This window comes from Panthera leo, chromosome A1, assembly GCF_018350215.1.
Source record: "Panthera leo isolate Ple1 chromosome A1, P.leo_Ple1_pat1.1, whole genome shotgun sequence".
In the NCBI taxonomy this organism is placed as follows: domain Eukaryota; kingdom Metazoa; phylum Chordata; class Mammalia; order Carnivora; family Felidae; genus Panthera; species Panthera leo.
The window spans coordinates 149935835-149958159 of record NC_056679.1 but is presented as its reverse complement, the minus strand read 5'-3'; the positions used below and the strand labels follow the sequence as shown (position 1 = coordinate 149958159).

The following is a 22325-nucleotide window of genomic DNA, read 5'->3' as shown; positions in this document are numbered from 1 at the left end:
TGGACCACAAAATTATTCCAAGTTCCACATAGATTCATCAGGAACTCCCTCACCCTTCCAATTTCCCTTTTCTTCCTTTACTCATAAGATCAAGCAGTTTGATATTCCTTATTTTTCCCAAAACATTAAGAACACTAGGGCAGAGCTGAAGAAGAGGGAAAATTACCTTGTAAGAAAATAAGAGAAATTCCTAATTCTGTCATGAGAAACTTTGGCATTGCATGTGGCTCAAGTATAGACCTTTCCACTATGACCAACGGATGATACCTGTTTTGCATCGCCTGATCTCAATTCACAGTCCTTCGTTTTGAGGTAATGCATGCAGTCAAAATACTTAGAGTTTGTCAACAAATACATACTGTAACACAATTTAACAACTGTAGGACAATAAAAGAGATTGTGTTTACTTAAAAAAAAATCACTGTAATCTTTCCTGTTAACATTCACTTCTGGATAGTGCCTATTGAAATCTTTGTTTTCAAGTTTTGAATCTCCATCCAGTGTTGGGGAAATTGTGCTGTTAAAGTAATGAGGCTGGGGTGGGAAGTGGAGGAGAAGTGACCATGTATTGATAATTTTGAAATTCATTTCTCTCTATTCTTTAAACTTTCCCATAAGTAAAATAAAAGGCATGGAAAGAAACACTTGCTACTTTTTAGTAGGAATTTAAATGGAACTAGGTAAAGGCACCAAGTTCTAAGTCCACAGTCTGCCTTCCACTGTAGAAATAGCAATAAACTTATATTCAATAAGCTAAACAGGGGAATGTCACTCAGACATAGAGATTAATGTTGCATCCAGCATGGTCACCTTAATAAGAAGAAATCATATATGAGCCTTATCAGTAACATCATCAGTAACAACTTTATTCTGTAGCTGGTTAACCTAGATACCTTTCTACATCCCAAAACTATGGTGTTAATTTTGCTAGATAAGATTTGTTACAGGTTAAAAAAAATAGTTATATTTTCAACACCAGGTTTTTCATATTTGTCTTCTTGATGAACTATGACAGTGAGCAATTTTACTCTCATTCTGTGGGAATCCTATTCTTCCATCTCTCTAAAATGTCGATCTCTATTTCCTTTTACATAAAACTAAAGGAGTTGTCAAATGCGTTTCAGTAAAACAAAATAAAAAGAATTGACATAGTATACATAACTGTCATTGTTCTAAGATTTTATACATATATATACTCATTTCCTCACTTCCTATCTTTTGCAACTTGCTGTTTTTCCTTTAAAATTATTCTTCCCCATTACACAGTATTTTAGGGTGCTTATAGTCCACTGGACTCATAACTTGCCATGCCCTTCCTTAACATCAGCATATTTTCTCCTTTCTCTTTTCTTAGCCAATTTGCTAGTCCAAATCACCAACATATGTTCAAGGAGTGTTTGGATTTCCAAAGTGATAAACTACAAATATTCAAGTGTGAGGAATTCAAATAACTCTAGCAAACTCTACCCTCAATTGCACCTACCAAAATGAAACAAAAAAGCTCTCCCTTAAGCCTCTAAAAACATTTTCATAGAAAGCAGATTTCTGGATATCTTGCCACCTCCTTTGGCCTATGTAAAATTTCAGGACGTAAACTCTCTTTATCTGCCTTTTGTTTTTAGAAAAATTATTTGCTGCAAGTAGGTCCATCTTCCTAACCTGATGTGTGATGCACAGAATAAAGTATGCCTAAATGGGACAAATATCTAAACCAGTAAAGGCTATTAGAATCCATATAGATTTTGTATCACAAATGCAATTTTGAAAATACTAGTAATAAAAATTGCAAATCTCTTAAGCATTAACAATAGTTTATTGTAAGGCTCCCTTGGGGCAGTAATGAAGATGAATTCAAGAAAATCCTAAAACTACCATACATAGTGCTTCTGATACGGAAACGGGATGAGACTGGCTAGTAATCAACAGATGGGGAAAGAAACGATCACAGGAAAAGGACAGGGTCACATTAGTGGCAGAACAGTAAGGAACAATATATATGCACCGCTTGTAGCTTTTCAACCATGTTCCATGCTCTCTGAGGCCGTTTTTTTGTAATGTTCCTGGCACAGCCTTTTTTAAGACTCAGGAATGCTGCTGCCTTAGGACTTTGTTCTATCTGCCTCAAGATCATCCCCCGCGTGACGGATAGGCATACTCCCTCAAGTCTTTCAAGTCTTTGCTCAGATGTCACCTCCTCATGTACCCTATTTAAAAGTTGACACTTTCCCAGGTCCCTTTGTCCACTTATTCCCCCTGTGAATTGTTCATGTTGTCCTCTACATGGAACTTCCGTCTGGTTTTCCACACCCTCCTGTCGCTTCTCCTTTAAATTTTGTCGGGAAGGGGCGGAGCTTAGAGGCTAAGCTCACAGATAGGAGGAGCGTATCCGTAGGCTCCGCCCACTTGTCTATCAGGCGCCCGCCGGAGGGACGCGCGGGGTGTTCTCCTCTTAGTCCGCTCCGGAAACGCGACTGCGGACGGAGGTACCACGTGATCGTAACGTCAACGCGCCGGCGCCCGCCTAACTGACGCGCTCGGCTTCGGCGGGTTAGTGGTCGGGGCTTAGGTGATCTCCCACCCCCGTGTTGTGGCGTTTGGGGTCTTTTTCTCCAGACTTCCTGGCCCTGCTCTGGGATTTCACGATGTACCACAACAGTAGCCAGAAGCGGCACTGGACTTTCGCCAGTGAGGAGCAGCTAGCACGACTGCGGGCGGACGCCAACCGTAAATTCAAATGCAAAGCGGTCGCCAACGGGAAGGTGAGGATCCTGGCGGCCGGTCCCCTGCCCTCGCTTCTAAACTCTTGAGCAGCTGCTGCCCACCCTCCCTTGTCCACCCTGCCTTCCCTGGGGCCCCTGCACACCTCTGTCCCCTCCCCCGCCCGTGCGTCTCTGGCGCGCGGGACGTTTATTTAACGAACGGACGGGTACCTTGCCAGGTGTTTAGGCTGTGGAGACGAACTACGCCCTTAACGTAGTCGAATGGCAGGTGAGTAATCAGTAACATGGCGAAGGAAGGTCTTTGTAGGAAGCTAACGTAGTGCGGGAGCAGAGCCTTTCGTTTGTTAAGAGGCCATGTCAGGGAAGGCTTTCCCCAGTAGTTAATGCAGAGAAGATGGGAAAGGAAGTTCCGCGCGGACAGAGCCACAGGTGCAAAGTCGGAGGTCGAAAGTTGCGGGACGGGGCCTTGGAATGCTCAGGGTCCTGTGTCGCGGAAGGTCTGAACAGGTGCAGAAACTTGCCAGCTGAAGTGAGGAGTTTGAGTTTATGATGATGAGGTGGGGAACCTTTGAAAATTTAAACGGGGAATTAACCTTTCAGATTCTGTTGTAGAAAGAGACCTCAGGAAACCTGGTGGTGAATGTATTGGGCGGGTTCGGGGGCAGGGTGGACGCGGGGAAACAGGAGACGGGGTAGCACAAACCAATTGAGGATGGTTTAGACTTTGGGCCTGCCAGCCAAATCCTTTCTCTTACAACTCACGCCGGTTTAATTTTTTTTCATAAATTGCACCACCTATTCTAGTACAAGCTTCTCTCCATCAAATATTCCATGTGTCAGACCTTTTGGTACTCAGGTACTTTTCCATTTAATTCACTTCTGATTCATACTGCTTATTTTGTACTACGCAAAGTAGTACATACCACGCTGTGTACCAGGCACTATTCTCAGCATTTAGTGAGTTCCTGTAATCCTCATAACTATCCCGTGAAGTGGATACTGCTATTATCCTTGCTTTCCAGCTGAGGAAACTGAAGTGTAGAGTGGTTGAGTGACTTTTCAGGGCTACATTGTGGCAGAGCCAAGATTCGAACCCAAGGAGTCTAGTTCCGGAATTTCTGCTCTAAACCACAATGCCATACTATCTCTGTAAAATTAGAATCTGTGATAGTTTCCTAGGGCTACCCTAAAAAATTAGCACCAACTGGGTGGCTTAAAACAACAGAAATTTATTGTTTCACAGTTCTGGAGGCTAGAAGTCTGGGATAAAGTTGTCAGACCATGCTGTCTGTAGTCTCTGGGGCAGGATCTTTGCTCTTGCAGCTTCTGATAATCCTAGGTATTCCTTTGCTTGTGACAGTGTAACTTCGCTTTCTGTCTCTCTCTACATAGTGTTCTGTATCTGTATCTTGGCATGTTCTTTTTATGAGGATACCAGTAGTATCGGATTAGGAGCCCACTGTACTTCAGTATGACCTCATCTTAACTAATTACATCTGCAGAGAACGTTTCTAGATAAGGTCACATTCTGAGGTACTGGGGGGTTAGGACTTCAACATACCATTTTTTGGTAGTCATAATTAAACCAATAACACTACCTAGTGGATATTTGTTGTAAAAGTGTTATATTATTAACCATCTAGTGTATTCTGTAGAAGAGTATATAAAGACAGTTAGGAGGTAATGTTTTAAGGGTGAGAATCGTCCTTGAGACACTTACTGATTTTTACCTCAACTGTGTGACTTAATGACTGAGAAAGGGACGTTGAGAGCTCTCCAGCCAATGACAGTGTGTATCTTCTTTTTGATTTGTAACTGATGTCAAACTTGTGAGCATATGTACACACACACTCATCATTCTTTTTTCTCTGAAGAAGCAACTGTCCAGCTGACATTCTGAGAAATTGTGAAATGATGGTATAGTTCAGTTTATCAAATATTTTACTAAAGCTGTTTTGTGGAATAATTAGTAGCTCTATAAAGAAAAACAGTGACGTGGTATATTTCCCTTTGGTTGAAGATGAAAACTAAATTTAATCTGGATAGAGAATAGTATTTTAAGATTATTGAATTCGTTGAACTTTTGCTGTAACTTTTGATCTAAAGGTTCTTCCAAACGATCCAGTCTTTCTTGAGCCTCACGAAGAAATGATGCTCTGCAAATACTATGAGAAGAGATTATTAGAATTCTGTTCAGTGTTTAAGCCAGCAATGCCACGGTCTGTTGTGGTAAGTTATGATACTGATGAAGTATAATGTCCTTTAGCTGACTTCTGAAATCAGGACTCTTCTAAATGTGTAACTCAGTTCTCCATCCGCTGTAGTCAAAAATGCACCTTAGTTATATAAATATGTAATTTATGTATTCACATTTCTGTCACTCTGTGTTATTTTTTGATAAACTCCTTAATTTAGGAATTTCTGTATTGTTTCTTACAAAGTATTTCAGGTCTCATTTCATTGTCGGAAGAATTTTGAGATCTGCTAGACAGGTCACGACATCCTCATCTTAGAGAGAAAGAAAAGATTAAATAATTTTCCAGGTTCTCAACTAACGAGCAATAGAGCTGGGAGTAGAACACAGACTAGTGCCTTTTTAAGTCTGTCACACGTTTGAAATAATGCATTCTTTCATCATTTGTAATCAGATGCCCCGGCTAAAACTCATGCCGTAAGAAGTTTTTAAGCCTTGATTAGGAGAAGCTGGAGATTTATCTTTTGGTAAAAAATTGTCTTCTGGTTGTTTCCGATGTCTGGTTCTAAGAACTCCGTGTGTGTGTGTGTGTGTGTGTGTGTGTGTGTGTGTGTGTGTTTACTGTGGTATGGTAATGGTGAGAAACAAGTAGTTCGGACTTTTTGGCTATATGGATTTACATGCACTGTCCTTGTAATTGTTCCTTTAGAATGTATTCTTGTTTATTGAACATCAGCTGAGGTTGAAAAGCTGAAAGAAAAAAAGGAGTACAAAATATTTTTTCATAATTCTCTTGCCAGTTTGTTGTGAAGATCAAATATGGAAGTCTGTCTTGAGTGAAAGTCTATCTTAAGTTTCAAAGTTATATAGAGTGAATAACTTATGACTCAATAGAGAATAACCCCCCAGGAAATAATCTTTTTTTTTTTTTTAATGTTTATTTATTTTGAGAGAAAGCTTGCACAGGTGAGCGAGTGAGGGGCAAAAAGAGGGGGAGAGACAGAATCCCAAGCAGGCTCCATGCTGACAGCACATTGGTCATGGGGCTCCATCTCATGAACCATGAAATCAAAAGTTGGATGCTTAACCACCTGAGCTACTCAAAGTGCCCCGGAAATAATCTCCATTTTCAAAGTTGAACATAAATTGAAGTATATTGGAAATACCAAGTTCAAAAGTACTCGTGATGTTTTTTTGTTTTTTGTTTTTTTTTTAAGTTCACCTGATCTTCATCTGAGAGATAAAAGATTTATGAAGAATATCAGATGGCCTTGATTAGTTTCTGTCTCCAGATTTGGTTCTGTTATTTTCTGATAAAAGTGCTATAACATAAGGCAGTAGGTTTATGTGATCTTTTCAGATGAAGAAACTGAATTCTTGAATAAACTTATTTGTGGAATTTGTCTTTGTATAACGTGCTTATTTATAACTAATAAGTTTTGTTGTTTCACATAAAACGACAAAGTTAAACTTTTAAAATATTTAAAAGTGTTTTTTTTTTTTTTTTCCTATCTAAAAATAGATAAGTGTTTATCTTGTTGGTTCTAGCCGAATTGCATAGTGGTTAAAAGTACAGGCAGGTCTTAGGTGAATCCACCCCTATTGCTCATCGGGTGTGTGACCTGGTACAAGACCGTTAACCTCACTGGTAGTCATTTTCCTTTTCTGTAAAGTGGAGATGGCAATACTTCACCAAGCTCTTGTAAGGAATAAAAAAGATAATAGCTTGGTGCTTGGCACAGAGTCTGGGAAATGGGATATGGTCAATAATTGGTAGGTGCCTCTTCTGTTTAGTTTGGCAACATGATCATGATTCTATCACACAGACCCAGAGCGGATTTAGAGAGAAGGCTTATTGCCCCAACTGTGTTAATTCTGTCAATGTTTTGACAAGATTGACTGGTTTAAGCTGTGAATATTTGTGTGTTTTTCTTGGTTTCTTCTAATCTAGGTGGCTTTGTTATTCTCAAGTCTAAAATAAATACACACAGGGTGCCTGGGTGACTCAGTCAGGTGTCCGAGTCTTGATTTCAGCTCAGGTCATAATCACGGTTCGTGAGTTCGAGCCACACATCGGACTCCACGCTGACAACGCAGACCCTGCTTGGGATTCTGTTTCTGTCCCTCTCCTGCTTGTGCGTGCACTGTCTCATCTCAGTCTCATTCTCTCTCTCTCTCAAAATAAATAAGCTTAAAAAAATAATAAATACAGACTTTTTGAAATTAAGTTAGTGCCTATAGGAAAGATAACCCAGGGTGTGTGAGGAGGAACAACAAAGGGTCTTTTGGCTGTAGCGTTTCTATAGTAATTGGTCACAATTTATAAGATTAAAGAAGAAATAAGAAGTTTTGGTATTTTGTGTGGGTAACTTTTTTTTTTTTTTTTTTAACATTTATTTATTTTTGAGAGAGCATGAGTTGGGGCAGGGAAGACACAGGGAGACACAGAATCCAAAGCAGGCTCCAGCCTCCGAGCTGTCAGCACAGAGTCCTCGTGGGGACTCGAACTCACAAATTGTGAGATCATGACCTGAGCTGCAGTCAGGCTTAACTGGCTGAGCCACCCAGGCGCCTCTGCATGGGTAACTTTTTTAAAGAAACCTTTGCATAAGTAAATTTTTTAAAACTTTTAATAAAACAACATGTATGTGTGAGTGGATTCTGATAATGTATATATTTTTAATCTTAGGGTACAGCTTGTATGTATTTCAAGCGTTTTTATCTTAATAATTCAGTAATGGAATATCACCCCCGGATAATAATGTGAGTATAATTCTTTATTGATTTTCATTTAAGAAGTCTTTTATACAATTTGTGTGGAAAAAATGACTTCGTAATGATAATTTAGACTTGTATTCTGTTCTGAATTTCCACTATCGTTATACTTCTCATATATCTACAGTACTTTCTCCCTGTAATACTCATGTCATCTAAACTTCAACTTGTCCAAATTTAAATTCTGTTTTTCTCAAACTAACTTGGCTAATATCTCTTTCTGTTAGTGGCACCTTTCTTCTCCCTGTTGCTCCAATGAGAATCCTTTGTGGTACCTCCTGTCTTTGTACATCAGTTAGTTTACAAGTCTTGTAGCTCCATATTCACTTCAATTTAATAAAGGTCCCTTAAACATAAGGATGAAGTTAGTGTGAGACTCATCAAAGAGTTTGCTGTCAGTGACATTGTCCCTGTTTATTTTCTCTCTTTTTCATTTCCATTTCTACTAGTCTAGGTCAGGCCCTTGTTACTTCGAATTTTGATTTTTGTGGTAATTTGATTACTAGTTTCTTACCTGAAATTTATGGTACTAGCCATGAGAGTTTCATAAGTTAGTTCCTGAGGTAATAATCCCTATTGAAATGCTTTCAGAGACATCACTGATGGCCTTCCAGTGTTCTTTTAACCTACCTTCCCAGGTACACCTCTGTGTACTATTGTGTTCTTTCATCTACATTTCATGATTCAGAGTACTTTTATTCTTCAGTTATTTTTCCAGATATTTATGTTGAACTGTACAAAACTGCCATTAATAGTAGTCAATAATGGTTAAATGCTGTGGCAAGATTATACAGTTCAACCTAATTGTATAGTCTCCTAATGGATAAAAAGTTTGAACAGGAAACTTTCTTTTTCTCTTTTTTTTAAATAAATTTCTTGCAATATTTAGCATAGTCGCTTCTTAATATTAAGCATTTTTAGAACGTATTTTTAGAAATAAAATATTCAGGTATTTCTCAAAGTATGTACAGATACCATTCCCTTCCCTTTGTTTTTTCCTCTAGGCTCACTTGTGCATTTTTGGCCTGCAAAGTAGATGAATTCAATGTATCTAGTCCACAGTTTGTTGGAAATCTGCGGGAGAGTCCTCTTGGACAGGAGAAGGCACTCGAACAGATTTTGGAATACGAACTACTTCTTATACAACAACTGAATTTCCACCTTATTGTCCACAATCCTTATAGACCATTTGAGGGCTTTCTCATTGATTTAAAGGTAATCTTACTGATATAAAAGGTAAACTAGTAGAGTGTACACCTTTGCTATAGTTCTTGAACCAGAAGAATCTGAAATCTCGTTATAATTTATATTCATCCTGATTGTTAAAACATGAGCTCATCTGAAACATGAGTTTAGCGTGGACTTCCACATCATTAATTCTCAAAGTTGAGTGTCACCTGAAAGGCTTGTTAACTCATATTGTTGGGCTGCACTTACAGAGCTTTTTATTTCGTAGATCTGCAAATATTGGTCAAAGAACTATAATGAGGACTATTGTCAATTTAGAGTAATGCTTTTGAACTTAAGTCTTCTAACTCTGGAGTATACTGTCATGGATCTGATTTAAAGAACCACAAAAAAATCTTAATTTTAAACTAGAAGATTGCTAAGTGATTTCTAGTTTTAGTGCATTGTGAACTTGAATCAATATATACGCATCAAAAATATAAGTAGATAAACATGCACAAAAGCAACTTAAGCTATTTTGTTTTTGCCCTCACAGAGGACTTGAAAAGTGGGAGTGAAGTCAAAATGGAAGTAAAAAACTGGTTCATGCATCTCAATTGAGTGGCAAAATTTGGGCACTTTCCATATGTGAAAACACTGTTCTTGAGGATGAAGACAGGAACGCCCTCAACTATCAGAGGCCTTACAGTCTAATGGGAGAGACAGTCATATATTCAGTATGCCCATTGTTACAGATGGAAAAATACAGGATACCTTAGAATGAGATAGCAGGTTGAGAGAAAGGAAGACAGTTCTAAGAAAGTGTCATTTAGAGTGAAATTTCAGAGCAAGAGTAGGAATTAGGTAAAAGAACATCCTAGACAGAAAGACTTCTTTGGTCAAAGGCCCAGATCTAAGAAACCATGGTGCAGTAAAGAACCTAAACAGAACTTAGAGATAGAGGGGGAAGACTGCCACAGAGTGCTGCCTGAGTGGGAGGTAGAGTCTCTACTGTGGAGGTGGTACTAAGGATTTTGAGTAGAGCGGTGGGAAACCATTGTGAGGCTTAAGTCTGGGGATTTGCATGATGAAGTTTGCAGTTAATAAAATCCTGTTGGCAAGCCCTTGCATCAGTCTGCATCATACATTTATTGCACATATGCACGCGTCAGGCAGAGTGTGGAGAATGGATTAGAACGGATGAAGGGGTACCAGTCAGATACTGTTAAAGTAGTCCAGCAAAAGATGGTGGTTGGTTTGACTCTGATAGTGGCAGTGGATACAGAGAGCTTCCTGGACAGAAATTCCTGGCGGAATCACTAGAGCTTGGGGATTGATTTCATATAGAGATTGAGAACAGAGGAGGAACCCCAGGTTTATGGCCTAAGGATATAGGTAGATGGTGGTTTGCTTCCTGATGGAGGAAACACTGGCATAGGAGAGATTTGTGGATGGTGGAGGGGTGGGGGTTGATTGATAAATCTGGTTGAGGACATAACTTTTAGTAGCTGCAAGACATCACGTGATAGTATCTGGAGATCAGAGCAATGGCTAGGCTAACTCAGAATGGATGTAGGTGGTGTTGCTCCTGGAAAATTTAAAGTGGATTGACCGTAAGGACCATTTAAAGAGTAGTTGGAGAAGTATAAGATGCTAGTAAGGAGACTGAAGAATATTCAGAGAGAGAGCACTTTTTGGAGAACTGAAGGGAAGAAGAGTACTTTTAGAAGATGAGCACAGGCTCCTTTCCAGGCCTGTTCAGAATTCAGGCAAAGTAAAAGAACAAGGGTAGTGTCGGCTGGATTTAGTGCCAGAAGGGTCATTTGTGATTTTTGTGAAATTAGTCTCCGTTGAGTGTGGAGAAAGAAAGCAGGCTGGAGCCAGTGGGGAATACATAGAAGGTGAGCAAGCAAGTAGGTGTAACATGGATTAAACAGCTTGTCTTTGAAGTGGAAAAAGATGAATGATTGAGAAGATGGGGGAACTCCTAAAAAGAGATGAGAGAGATGATTTTTTTGTTTTTTGTGTTTTGCTTTGTGCAAGAAACTGATGAGGACAGTGAGCAGTGAGAAAAAGCTTAAAGGAAGGAGTGAAAAGTAAGTAGCTCAGGTTTCTCTTTGGAGTACGGTGGAAGTAGTTGGCATGGGATTCAAAGCAAAGTAGAGTTGGCCTTGAGAGAACAGTAGGTCTTTTATATTAACAGAAAGAGGGAAATATGGGTTGATGACCGTGTTACGCCTGGGTGACTAGTGCCGACAGGAAATAAGAGTGTCTCTCTTAAAAGCCGAGATCATTGACAGAGAGTGTTGGAGTTTCAGAAAATTATCAAAGACATTGAGACAGGTGGAAAACATTGAACACAGTTGCTGAAAAATGAGAGAACAAATTTTCTGTGGAACATAATTGTTAAAAGCCCTGCTGAGTCAGTGAACTTGAATTTATAGTAATATTACAAGACTCTTGGTGGTATTGTTTTCTGTAACAACACTCAGAAATCGGGGTATAGTATACATATGTTGACAGCATATTGGGGCAGGAAATTCTGGAGGGAAATGAGGACCAGTGGTGAGTAGGAGCAAATAGCGGGATACGGGACCAGAGGTTCTGGGGAGGAAGTCAGGGAATGGCTGTGAAGTAATTGAGCAAATATATTGGGAAAAGGAGCACTGTGGCCAGAGTGGAATGTCTTCATTTGTCATACCAGCGGTCAGGCATTTCAGAATGGTAAGATGTGGGTGTGATGGTACAAATGACTCTGGATATTTTGTTGCGGGTATAGAAGAAATTTCTTACTGCTTTGGGACTTGATGCAGATATTTGAAATAGACCTGATGATCTAGGATTTAGAGTTCATCTTAAGTATAAAAAGAGTTTTTAGCAAATATTAGATCGTCCATATTCTTGGGCATATTCTAAAAATCATTCTGTAATCAAACCAAGATCCATTTCCATTGACTTCTTCCCAAAACTAAACTTTAAGTAGCAGGAATTTCAAATCAAGATAAGTGCTTTGATTCCTAAAAGGCCTTGTAGCTGAATCATCTGGTTTGCCTTGAGAAGCATTTACCTTGGACTGTGTATTTCCTAGGTCAACTTCAAACGTCTCTTCCCCTTCCTCTTCAGGTGGAAAAGGACAAAAAGAGGGATTAACATAAATCAGCATAGTGCCAAGTACTATACTAGGAAGTTTAGATAAATTATCTTAAAGCATGTATTTCTTGTTATGGGTTGTGATTAAAAAAGTGTGGAAGCCCCTGAGGAAAAGCACATTCTTAAAACATGCAGAATTTAACGACTGCACTTTTGGTACATTCTGACGCTGCATACAAAACAATCTTACGTGGAACGATTAAGCTCGGGTGTTAATTTCATAAATAAAAGAATCCTCTATTAAGCATTATGTTGTTAATATAAATATTTTTGAACTGTTATTAGTGCATTAAATCTCAGAAGTGATAATATTTACAAACTTCCTTTCTAGACTCGCTACCCCATGATGGAGAATCCAGAGATGTTGAGGAAAACAGCCGATGACTTTCTTAATAGAATTGCATTAACAGATGCTTACCTTTTATACACACCTTCCCAAATTGCCCTGACTGCCATTTTATCTAGTGCATCTCGAGCAGGAATTACTATGGAAAGGTACTGATCTGTGTTTTAACTTTGCTGAGTCAGTTTATTCCTTCCTTGGAGACTGAGTTTTTAAGTGAAATTAATTCACTTTGTGACTATAGTCCTTTATATCTACTATGGTTGGGAGGGTTGGTGAAGGCAACTGAGAATGGAAATGAAATCACCTTTTCAGGAAATCTTTAAAGATTGAGTATCTTTGAGCTGAGAGGATCCATTTTATGACTAAAGTAGAAGTAAATCCGGTGATCCTCAAAAGCTTAGCTCTCAGTATGGGGCAAGTTTTGTAAACTGGTAAGCAGCATGTACACAGCAAATAATCTGCCTTGGTTTATCATTTATCTCCTGCTGTGGAGCATGTGTGGCATGTGGAATTCAGGAAAGAACTGGGGAATGAATAATACTTGAGGGAATGTCCGAGTGAATTGCACTTGAGCTATAGATAGCTGATACATAAATGCCCATTGTGAACTCGGCTTTGCGATAAGCACTTTCCCTGAATTAAGTTTACTTGATTCTTTACAACAAAGTCTTATGCACAGATTAATTAAGCATTATTGTCATATTGATTTGTAACTTAAGCACAGGCTAGTAGCAAATTAGACTTTGTAAATTTTTATAATAATTTCTCTGTGGCCTTTGAAGTTCTGCCTGATTTTATTCCTGGAAAAAGCTGACGAGGAAAGATGATCAGACTTTCTGAACGTAAACTGTTCTACATGTTTATAAGCCCCTCATCCATAATTTCAAAATCTGTTGATAATGGTGGTAGCAGACATGAACAGATGTGATTTCATCTTTATTCAACTTAATGGGAGTATGTATATGTATCCTTACACAAATATGAGTGTCATGGATAACAGGTATCCTTCCACAGACATCACTGGACTGTTTCACATTTCATGGAGTATTCACCAGTTTCCCTTTCCAAAACACGAACAGTTTATGTATTTCAAAACAAATCCAAGATAAGGGATTGTGGGCTTAGGTTTTTGTCATGCCTCTTCTCCACAAACACAGCTCACCAAATGTGCATAAATCTAAACATTTAATCCCAAAGTAATCTATACCTCCACTTATTTAAGCAAAACTTTTTCTGAGCGCCTCCTATATACTATGCACTGTTTTGTTAACATGAACAAAGCTCTAAATCCTTGTTCTTGTTAGGAAAGACAGCCACAGATAATTGATGTCTTTGGAGATTAGGTGTGGAGCTTCCAGCCTTGAAGAGGAGAAAGCCTCTTTTCCACAATTCCACTAACCACATGTTTGATTAATTTGTTTAAGCATCGTATCTTATGCAGTATATATGCAGATTCTCCAATGGTGAGATTTTTCTGTTTTTCTCAAGTAGATGAAGAGGCATGAAGCATCCTAAAGTCCAAATGAGAGTTTATGTCACCTTGAAAGTGTAGTTATAATTTCAGATAGCCAAAACTGAAATTGTGGTAATTTGGACTCTTTGTAAATTAAATACACTTTTGGATTTCCCAGGGAATATAAACATGTGGGCATTTTTTTTTTTTTTTTTTTTTTTTTTACTTTGAGAAAATATTTTCAAATCACTTTTAAGTTCTCATTTACTTTGCAAACTTTGGGGATATGTTGGAGTTGCCTTTACATGTATTGCTAGTTTCAAAAAGGGAAAGCCCTTGTGCTGTTATATCCTGGATGATGCTTTAGATTATTACTTCTAGGATGTTCTCTTGTTAGTTCTGAGTTTTCTTCTTTTACTGAATTTTTTTTTAATCAAAATACTAAAATTCTAATTCAGGATTGAGATCGAGTTGCTAATTTAAAGCTTCATAGAGGCAAATGGTCTGGTCAGCTATCTCTTAGAATCAAATGTATCACTCTTATGATTAAGGGGTGGAAAGGAAAGGAAGAATGAAACGAAACAAATGAAGATGCCAAAAGTATGAGGGGTTTTAGGGAGAAAAGGAAAAGGAAAAAACTGGTAGTATTACTGATAACCAGAAATGCATTTTTATATCTAAAATTAGGGGCGCCTGGGTGGCTCAGTCGGTTGGGTGTCCGACTTCGGCTCAGGTCATGATCTCGCAGTCCATGAGTTCGAGCCCCGCGTCGGGCTCTGTGCTGACAGCTCAGAGCCTGGAGCCTGTTTCAGATTCTGTGTCTCCCTCTCTCTCTGACCCTCCCCCATTCATGCTCTGTCTCTCTCTGTCTCAAAAATAAATAAACATTAAAAAAAATTTTTTAAATAAAAAAATAAAAAAAAATAAATTCCCATCATAGATGATGAAGTTGTAATATCAACCTTAGTTGTCAGTCTTACATAATAACCTGTAAATAATCTGTATAGTTTAAAAGATAGCAACAAAATTTCTTAATTGTCTTTCTTTTGTTGTAATTGTATTTCACCGTTTATTCATTTCACTATTTTTCAGAGGAATTAATAATTATTTTGCACTTGTGTTTGAAAGATTACTTACACCTCGAGAATCTGTTCACTTGGGCTTTTATCAATTATAGATCAAGCTCAGAATAACTAAATATTTGAATGTAGACATTGTATTTTCATGCTGCTCTCATTGGTTCTGAGAAAGGAATTGGGCTTTACATCCATTTATAGAAAAGTATTAACACTTTTGATTTGGCCTCTTTGCAGATATGATACAAAAGATTTGTAAAGCATAAGTTGATATTTTTAACTGGTTTGAATACCTGTTAGTACCAAGAAGAGTTCACTTGATGCTAAGGGGAGAGAGAAGCCTTCCTAGTGCCAGGCTCCAGCTCTCCTTCTTCCTATCTTTATAACTTTGGGCAAGTTACAAAGTCATGACCTGTCTGTGCCTCTGACTCAGATTGGTCATCTGTCAAACAAAGTTAGATTCATAGGGTTTGTATATTAAGCACTTAACCGTAGTGATAATCGATACTTTTAATGTTATTTTCATATCATTTTTTCTCTGAAAGCATATATATTACAAAATTTAGACAAATTAGTCTTAACATTAAACACCCTTTAAACTGAGTGGTATTAAATCCTTAAGACTAATAGTTATAGATTATAGTTCTGTGTTCAAAGTTTTGTTACTTAATACTTTTAAAGTAAATTTTAAAATTGACCTTGATGAAATGAATGTAGAGGAAACTAATTTATGATGCCATATTACTCAAGATGCTATATGTGTTCAATAGATTAAAACTTTTTTTCTGTTCTTTACCAGTTATTTATCAGAAAGTCTGATGTTGAAAGAGAACAGAACTTGCTTGTCACAGTTACTAGATATAATGAAAAGTAAGTGAAACAACTTTTATAAAATGTTCTTTTGTTACAAAGTTGCTTTCTAAATAAATATTATCTTGATATTTAACTTGAGACATAGATTATTGTTTAGATTTACTTTCATTGAATTAATGTATCATGGAGGCATGAAGGATACATTGGTGGAGAACAAATAGAAGGTACCCTAAAGGAAGTACTTTTCACACATATAGACTTAATAGGAGAGTGAAAATATAAGATTCAGAGAGGGTTAAGACTCAAAACAGACCTTTTCAAGTGTGCACAGAAATGTGGTAGGCACAGAAAAAGATCTAAATGGAACCAAATCAAAGATAATACTTAAATTTGGTGTTCTGTTTTGTAATCAGCTCTAACTAGTTTATACATGTCATTTGCTAGTCACGTTGGTGTTACAGAAGCCATGGGTGTGATTTTTGCATTATCTGGGACACTTTTGGTGTCAGAACTCTTGGCGTGGTGGTGGCTGCTACCAGCATCTATTTGGTAGAATTAAGAATGCTGCTAGACATCTTATAATTCAGCATAGTCTCACTAGGCTGAAAAGTGGCTCCCCAAAGATACCCATGTCTGAATCCCTGGAACCTGTGAATGTTGTTATAAAGTCTCTGCAGATGTATTAAAGTTAAGGATCTTGAGATGGGGACATTATCTTGGATATCCAGGTAGGGCATAAATGCATCACAGGAGTCTTTATTAGTTAGAGAAAGGCAGATGAATGGACGTTTGACAGAGAAGCCATTGTGAAGATAGAGCACAGAGGTGGCAGCCTTGAAAATCGGGAGTGATATGGCCACAAGCCAAGGGGTGCTGGCAGCCACCAGAAGCTGGATTTTCCCCTGGAGCCTCCAGAGGGAGCCTGGCTCAGCTGACATTTTGATTTTGGCCCATTGAAACTGATTTCAGACTTCTGGGCTTCAGAACTGTGAGAGAATAGCAGACTTGGGAAACAAATCTTGCCCCTCATGACAGAGAATTTTCTAGCCCAAACTGACACTGCTGAGTGCCATTGTTGAGAAACCCTGTCTTAATGGTTGAGTAGAGATCAGCCAGCCCTGTCCTTCCTTCTTGCCCATGTCGCACTGAATGCTCATGGCCACTAAGCTCTAGGATTCAGTCTGTTGTATTTGTCCCCCAAATTTTTTGTGGTATTTGTCCTTGCTAATTAAATATGCAGTTGAAATAATAAACCAATAAAATAGCATAAAGATCGCTATTGCAGAAATGGGTAAATGGGTGTACTTTTTATATTGTTTATGTTTTAAAAGTTAAGATGCTTCAGAGCATGTAAATATCATTCCTTGATTCTCTCCTTGAAATTGAGGGCTTCCTTTCCTCTTTAATTGAGAATGATGGATTTGTGATTTATGAATCATAAAACTGTATGTCTTCAGTTACACCACTAGAGGGTTCACTTCCAAAGCTAATTGTGATGTGGCTAGAGATCTTCATTAGGATCATGGAATTTAGTGGGTAAAATGGGCCTTAAAGATAACCCACAGTGCTCCTTGTACGCTGACAATTTATTACTGATTTCTTCTCAAGGATCTTTAATTTACTCCACTATTTTAACATGAAGGAAGGATAGCTCTTGACAAAACATTCAGAGCTTTAACGATAATTAGGGTATCTTATTCATAAGTTTTTGGAACAAAGATACTGTCCTCAGGGTACGGAGTCCTAAGTATTCAGTTGAAAACACTCCATTGTTTGCAGTATGAAATAAGCCAGTAGCTCTCCCTATTTGAGCATGTGGCCAGCTAGTAATAAGCCCTGGATCTCTCATCAGTCCCCTGAAAAATCTTGAGGTTTATATTCTTAGGTTTATTATAGTTGAATAATATTAACAGACCAGGGTAGAGGATCGTTCTGCAATTATTAAGTCACTGACAAAGTAGTTTGCTTTTAGCCTGAAGAGAACATTTTTGTTTTCTTGGCGATGCTTTATTGTATAGGATCTGCATGTTGTTGAAGGACCATTGACACATTTTACTAAGCATCCTCCCTTAATTACATGTCATCTAATAGTGATTTCCTTTGTAAATAAGAAGTATAACCTTTGGACCACCATCCGTAGGACAGAATGTTATAAGTACAGTTGGTGGCAGGAAACAAAGCATGTTCACTAAATCATGGGATTTATAAAGCTTTAAACCTGAGCAGAAAGTGACCATGGTGGGATTTGGAAAAAAACTAACTAGAATGTAGAACATGGTTATTTTTGTGCTGTATGTGATATGGGCTAACCAGCAGACAGCTCTAATTACTTGAAGTATGCTGTCCGTTGGATTTTAATGCAGAGCAGTGCAAATCCTGATAATAATAATAATCACATTTCAAGAGTTTTGTTATTCCCATTATAAGGTGGGACCGTACTCCGCTCCCTTATGGGAAAAGACTTTTTATTATCCGTTATAAATCTTTTTATCCACTTAGGTATGAGAAACTTGGTAAAAAAATATGAACCACCCAGATCTGAAGAAGTTGCTGTTCTGAAACAGAAGTTAGAGAGATGTCACTCTGCTGAGCTTGCCCTTAACATAATTACGTAAGTAGATGTGTTATTCGACAATTGTCAAGTCTAGCTCGTCCTTAAAATAAGTCATTTAATTGGTAACTGTTTGCTTTCGCGGGGAAAAATGACTTACTCCTTAAGTTGGATTTTTTTAATTGAGTGGACATTTCTAACAGGATAAACACGAGGTAATGGTCTGGTTTTCGTAATACAGTTCTCCTGCTATGACTAATGTGTTCTTTGGCTTGCAGGCCCTGTCCCATTCTTTTACTCCTTGTGGGGTCTCTAGAGTCTTTCTCAGGAGTCTCTGAACCTCTTCTTGCTCTTTTAATCTTTGGGTTCTTGGCAGGTCTTATACCTTGTCTGAGGGAACAGGTATACTGTTCCAGGTTTCTATTAGGTAGAGTAGGGAAAGTTGGCTTATTTTCTTTCAGTGGTAAACTTTATACTTAAGGAAGACCTGTAAGGTATCTTACCGATTTGTAGGCTAAGTGTGGCAGCTAGAGAATTCAGGTTCTTGATGCTTTGCAAATTGAAGGATCCACTCAAACCTAATCTTTCAGGAGTTTGAACACTTGGGCGTCCAGACACATAATAAGAATGGAAAAACTATTTTCTATTTTCTGTGGAATGCATTCTGATTCAAAGGTTCTACCTTACTTGTTAGTATTTAGTGGGAATTAGCCCTGGCATCTTACAGCTAAGGATGCATCTAAGATGTTATCTCTATAGTTGGTAAATATACTCAATTGGATAATGAGAAACCAGAACAGTGTTTCATGGCCTTCAGATCCAGGTACACATGAGTCAAACTGTGTAAGTACACAGTGGTAGTAGGAGATTTATGAAGCATGCCAAATATGGATCTACTTTATTATGTTCATAACTATAATTGCAAAGCATGGCTTAGCATAAGACTTAAAATTGGTAGATTTCACTCCTGGGTTTCAGTGGTAACTCATAGGAATGAAAGAGAGGTTACAGAGAAGTAAAGAAATGTTGACTTTGGTAAGTAAAATTATTATAGCACTGATCATCTTCTTTCCACATAGATTTTGAAGGGGCTGGCAAACTCTGGCCCACAGGCCAAATGTGAACTACTACCTGTTTTTAGAAAGACTTGTCTTGGACCAGAGACATACCCGTTAATTTGCATGTTGTCTGTGGCTGTTTTCACACTACTGCCGGAGTTGGTTAGTTGTGACAGAAACGGACTGTATGACCCTACAGGGTGTGAAATATTTACTTTTTGGCCATTTAAAGAAAAACTTACTGGATTAGACCACTGAACTATTAATCTACCCTTCTAGCTAGGTAAGTGAATGGCCCGGGCCGTAAGCCAAAATTCTGAATTGCCAGAGTACTACCTCTTACTCCCAAGTTACTATCTGCTTTACACTATGTCAAGCAAATTCTGCATATCCATGAGTACTTGAGAGGTGCTTTTAAAAATGCAAGCAATAAATTACTAGAAAAAGGAAATAGACAAAATATAAGCTTAAATTTTATTAGATTCAACTGACATAAAATCAACAGAATTACTTTAAAAGTTTCTAAACACACACTCAGTTTCTGTACTTAATCTTCTTGCATAGTGGAAATGGTTCATGGATCGACCAGCACTGGTCCGTGGACCACACTTAACAGGCATTACGTTAGGATAAAATATTTGTTTTCTTTATAAATAAACTCCTTTATCTTTTTTCCATTACACAAGTAATAACTACATTGTCATTATTAAAGTCCGTCGATTCAGGTAAACCAAAGTTCTGTTAGATCAAAACCCAAATCCACTTGTGACCTCAGGGGTAATTTCTAGGTGGTTTACCTTTGCCATCATTTTCTCTGCATGTGTGTATGAGGAAGTTTGTTTTTTTCTCTTCATTACTGTTTTCATACATATTGTACATTTAATAGTATGAATCTTTAACTTTTACCAGTCTGGGTGAAAGAAGTGATCACATTGGTATTTTAATTTGCATTTCCCCTATTACTGTGAGGCATTGATGTTTCTGTGTTCAACATTTATATTTCTACTTCTGTATTGCTTGCTTATAACCTTTGAGTGGTTTTCTGGTGTTATCTTCTTGATTTGTAGCTCTTTTTATATTTTATATACTTTTTAAATATATCTTACACCTGTTTTCTTCTGTTTCACCTTGTGATAGATTTCTTCTGTTTTCCTTTGTGTTTTACACCTTTGTATCTCAAAACCTTTTCCTACCCTAAGTTAATCTACATTTTGCTTTTTGTTTAGCTGTCAAAACTATTTAGAATTATTTGTGAATGTTCTGAGGTAGAAATCTTAATACTCATTTTTTAAAATCAGTAATGTTATGCTAGTCACTTTTTTAAAAATTCATAATTTTTCTCAGTTAAATATTCATTGTATATTAAGTTCCTATATATAGTTGTTTTTTTGCTTGTCTGCTCTGATCGTTGATCTATTTAAATCTTGCTAATCCCATACTTTAAGTTACCATATCTCTTACATATAGTGTTCTGATGATAACTGGGACAAGGGCCCCACACTGTTCTTTCAGATTCTTTGGCTATTTTTGCAGTCTTTCACACATCAGAGTTATACTTGAAAGGTTCCAGGAAAAGCTTTATTAGGACTTTAGTTAGAACTGCATTGAATTTGATTAATTTGAAAGATACTGTCTTCCTATCCGTCGTAGTTCATCTCTTTCCATTTATGCAGGCTTTGTTCTTCAGCAGATACATACATACCATTTACCAGCCTTGCTAGTTTATTTTGTAGTTTTTGTTACCAGTATTCAATTGCTTACTGATGGTTGCTCAATCATAGGAAGAAGAGGAAAGGCTATGAAGATGATGATTATGTCTCAAAGAAACCCAAACATGAGGAGGTATGTTGTCCAAAGGTAAATTTTAAGTTACTCTTGTTGTATAATTTGGTCTGACCATACTGTTAAGATTTTATCATTCCAGAACATGAATATTAGAGAGGTGTGGGCTTTGAAAGCCTTCATTTTCATTTTCTTGCACCCTTCTTTATGTACATTCTCTTATTATCTTAGCCTATTGTGAAGCAGTATGATTGTTACTTGACGAATTCTTCCTATGATTATGGAAGGCAGCAGAAATAGAACATGCTAAATTTTTGGTATTTGACTCTCCCAGGATTCTTCTCTTATCCTTTTTTTAAAAAAATGTACCTTGTAAGTTAGATATAGATTAATAGGCAAAAGGTCACAGTTGTAACCTTTACTCATCATTGGTGTAGTCTGGTAAGACCAAGCCATATTACTCTAAGATTGAACTACCACAAAGTTTCCTGGTTGATTTACCTTCCTATAATCAGCAGAGTAAAAGTAGAACATTTTCTTAAAAGGAGGCAAGGAAGTAAACATTAATGTTATGCTTCAGTGTAATGTTATTCTTACTACATTTTCTTTCCTTCTTAGGAAGAATGGACTGATGATGACCTGGTTGATTCTCTCTAACCATTTGAAATTGACTTTTGAATGCTAACTAATCAACAGAAGGATGAAACCTATCTGGCATTTAAGTTTATTTAAAAATGAAATGACGTGAAAGCATTAAAGATAGTAAATTTTCTATTTTTGTTAGTTAAATTTTCTTCCCTTTCAGGATAGCTTTATGTGAAATAAAACCTTTTCAAAGGGGCCAGAATAGCACCTGGTTTAGATAGTCTTGCCCCATCATGACTAATATCAAATTAATCTTTCTATAGTAGTGAAAGCTGTAATTTATTTGCCTGTATTGTTTAAACAAATTACAATATGCAAACCTATTTTTTAAGGAAAAGCACAAAAGTTAAAAAAAACTGAGTAGTCTGCTTTAAACGTGCTAGGGAATGTTTTTCACTCTCTACAAGCCTTTATATAAATGGTTTCTCAAATGTCACTGTGATCTACTTAGCTTTTTGTAGGTTACTACTGAACTACAAAATGCGCTTCAGCTGTCAAGTGGTAGTCAGTATTTGTTTTCCTCAGTTACCTGAAAACATTACCAAATAGGTTTCTAAAAGAGAAATCAAATAAATATGCAGTCTTTTATTTTTTT

At 37.5% G+C, this 22325-nt stretch overlaps 1 protein-coding gene across 2 annotated transcripts; it reads left to right on the top strand.

Annotated features, from left to right (window-relative positions):
- Positions 1–2500: 2500 nt before the first annotated feature.
- Positions 2501–21857, top strand: CCNH (cyclin H). Of its 2 annotated transcripts, none has more exons than XM_042942932.1 (9): positions 2501–2759; positions 4827–4949; positions 7604–7677; positions 8694–8904; positions 12338–12501; positions 15681–15751; positions 18194–18305; positions 21085–21160; positions 21704–21857. In XM_042942932.1, the coding sequence occupies exons 1-9, from the start codon at positions 2643–2645 to the stop codon at positions 21740–21742; spliced, it is 987 nt and encodes a 328-aa protein (XP_042798866.1). In that variant the 5' UTR covers positions 2501–2642; the 3' UTR covers positions 21743–21857. The 2 variants fall into 2 exon arrangements, with proteins under 2 accessions (XP_042798866.1, XP_042798875.1); XM_042942941.1 differs by having other exon boundaries at positions 2502–2759; positions 21085–21145.
- The last annotated feature ends 468 nt before the right edge of the window (positions 21858–22325 follow it).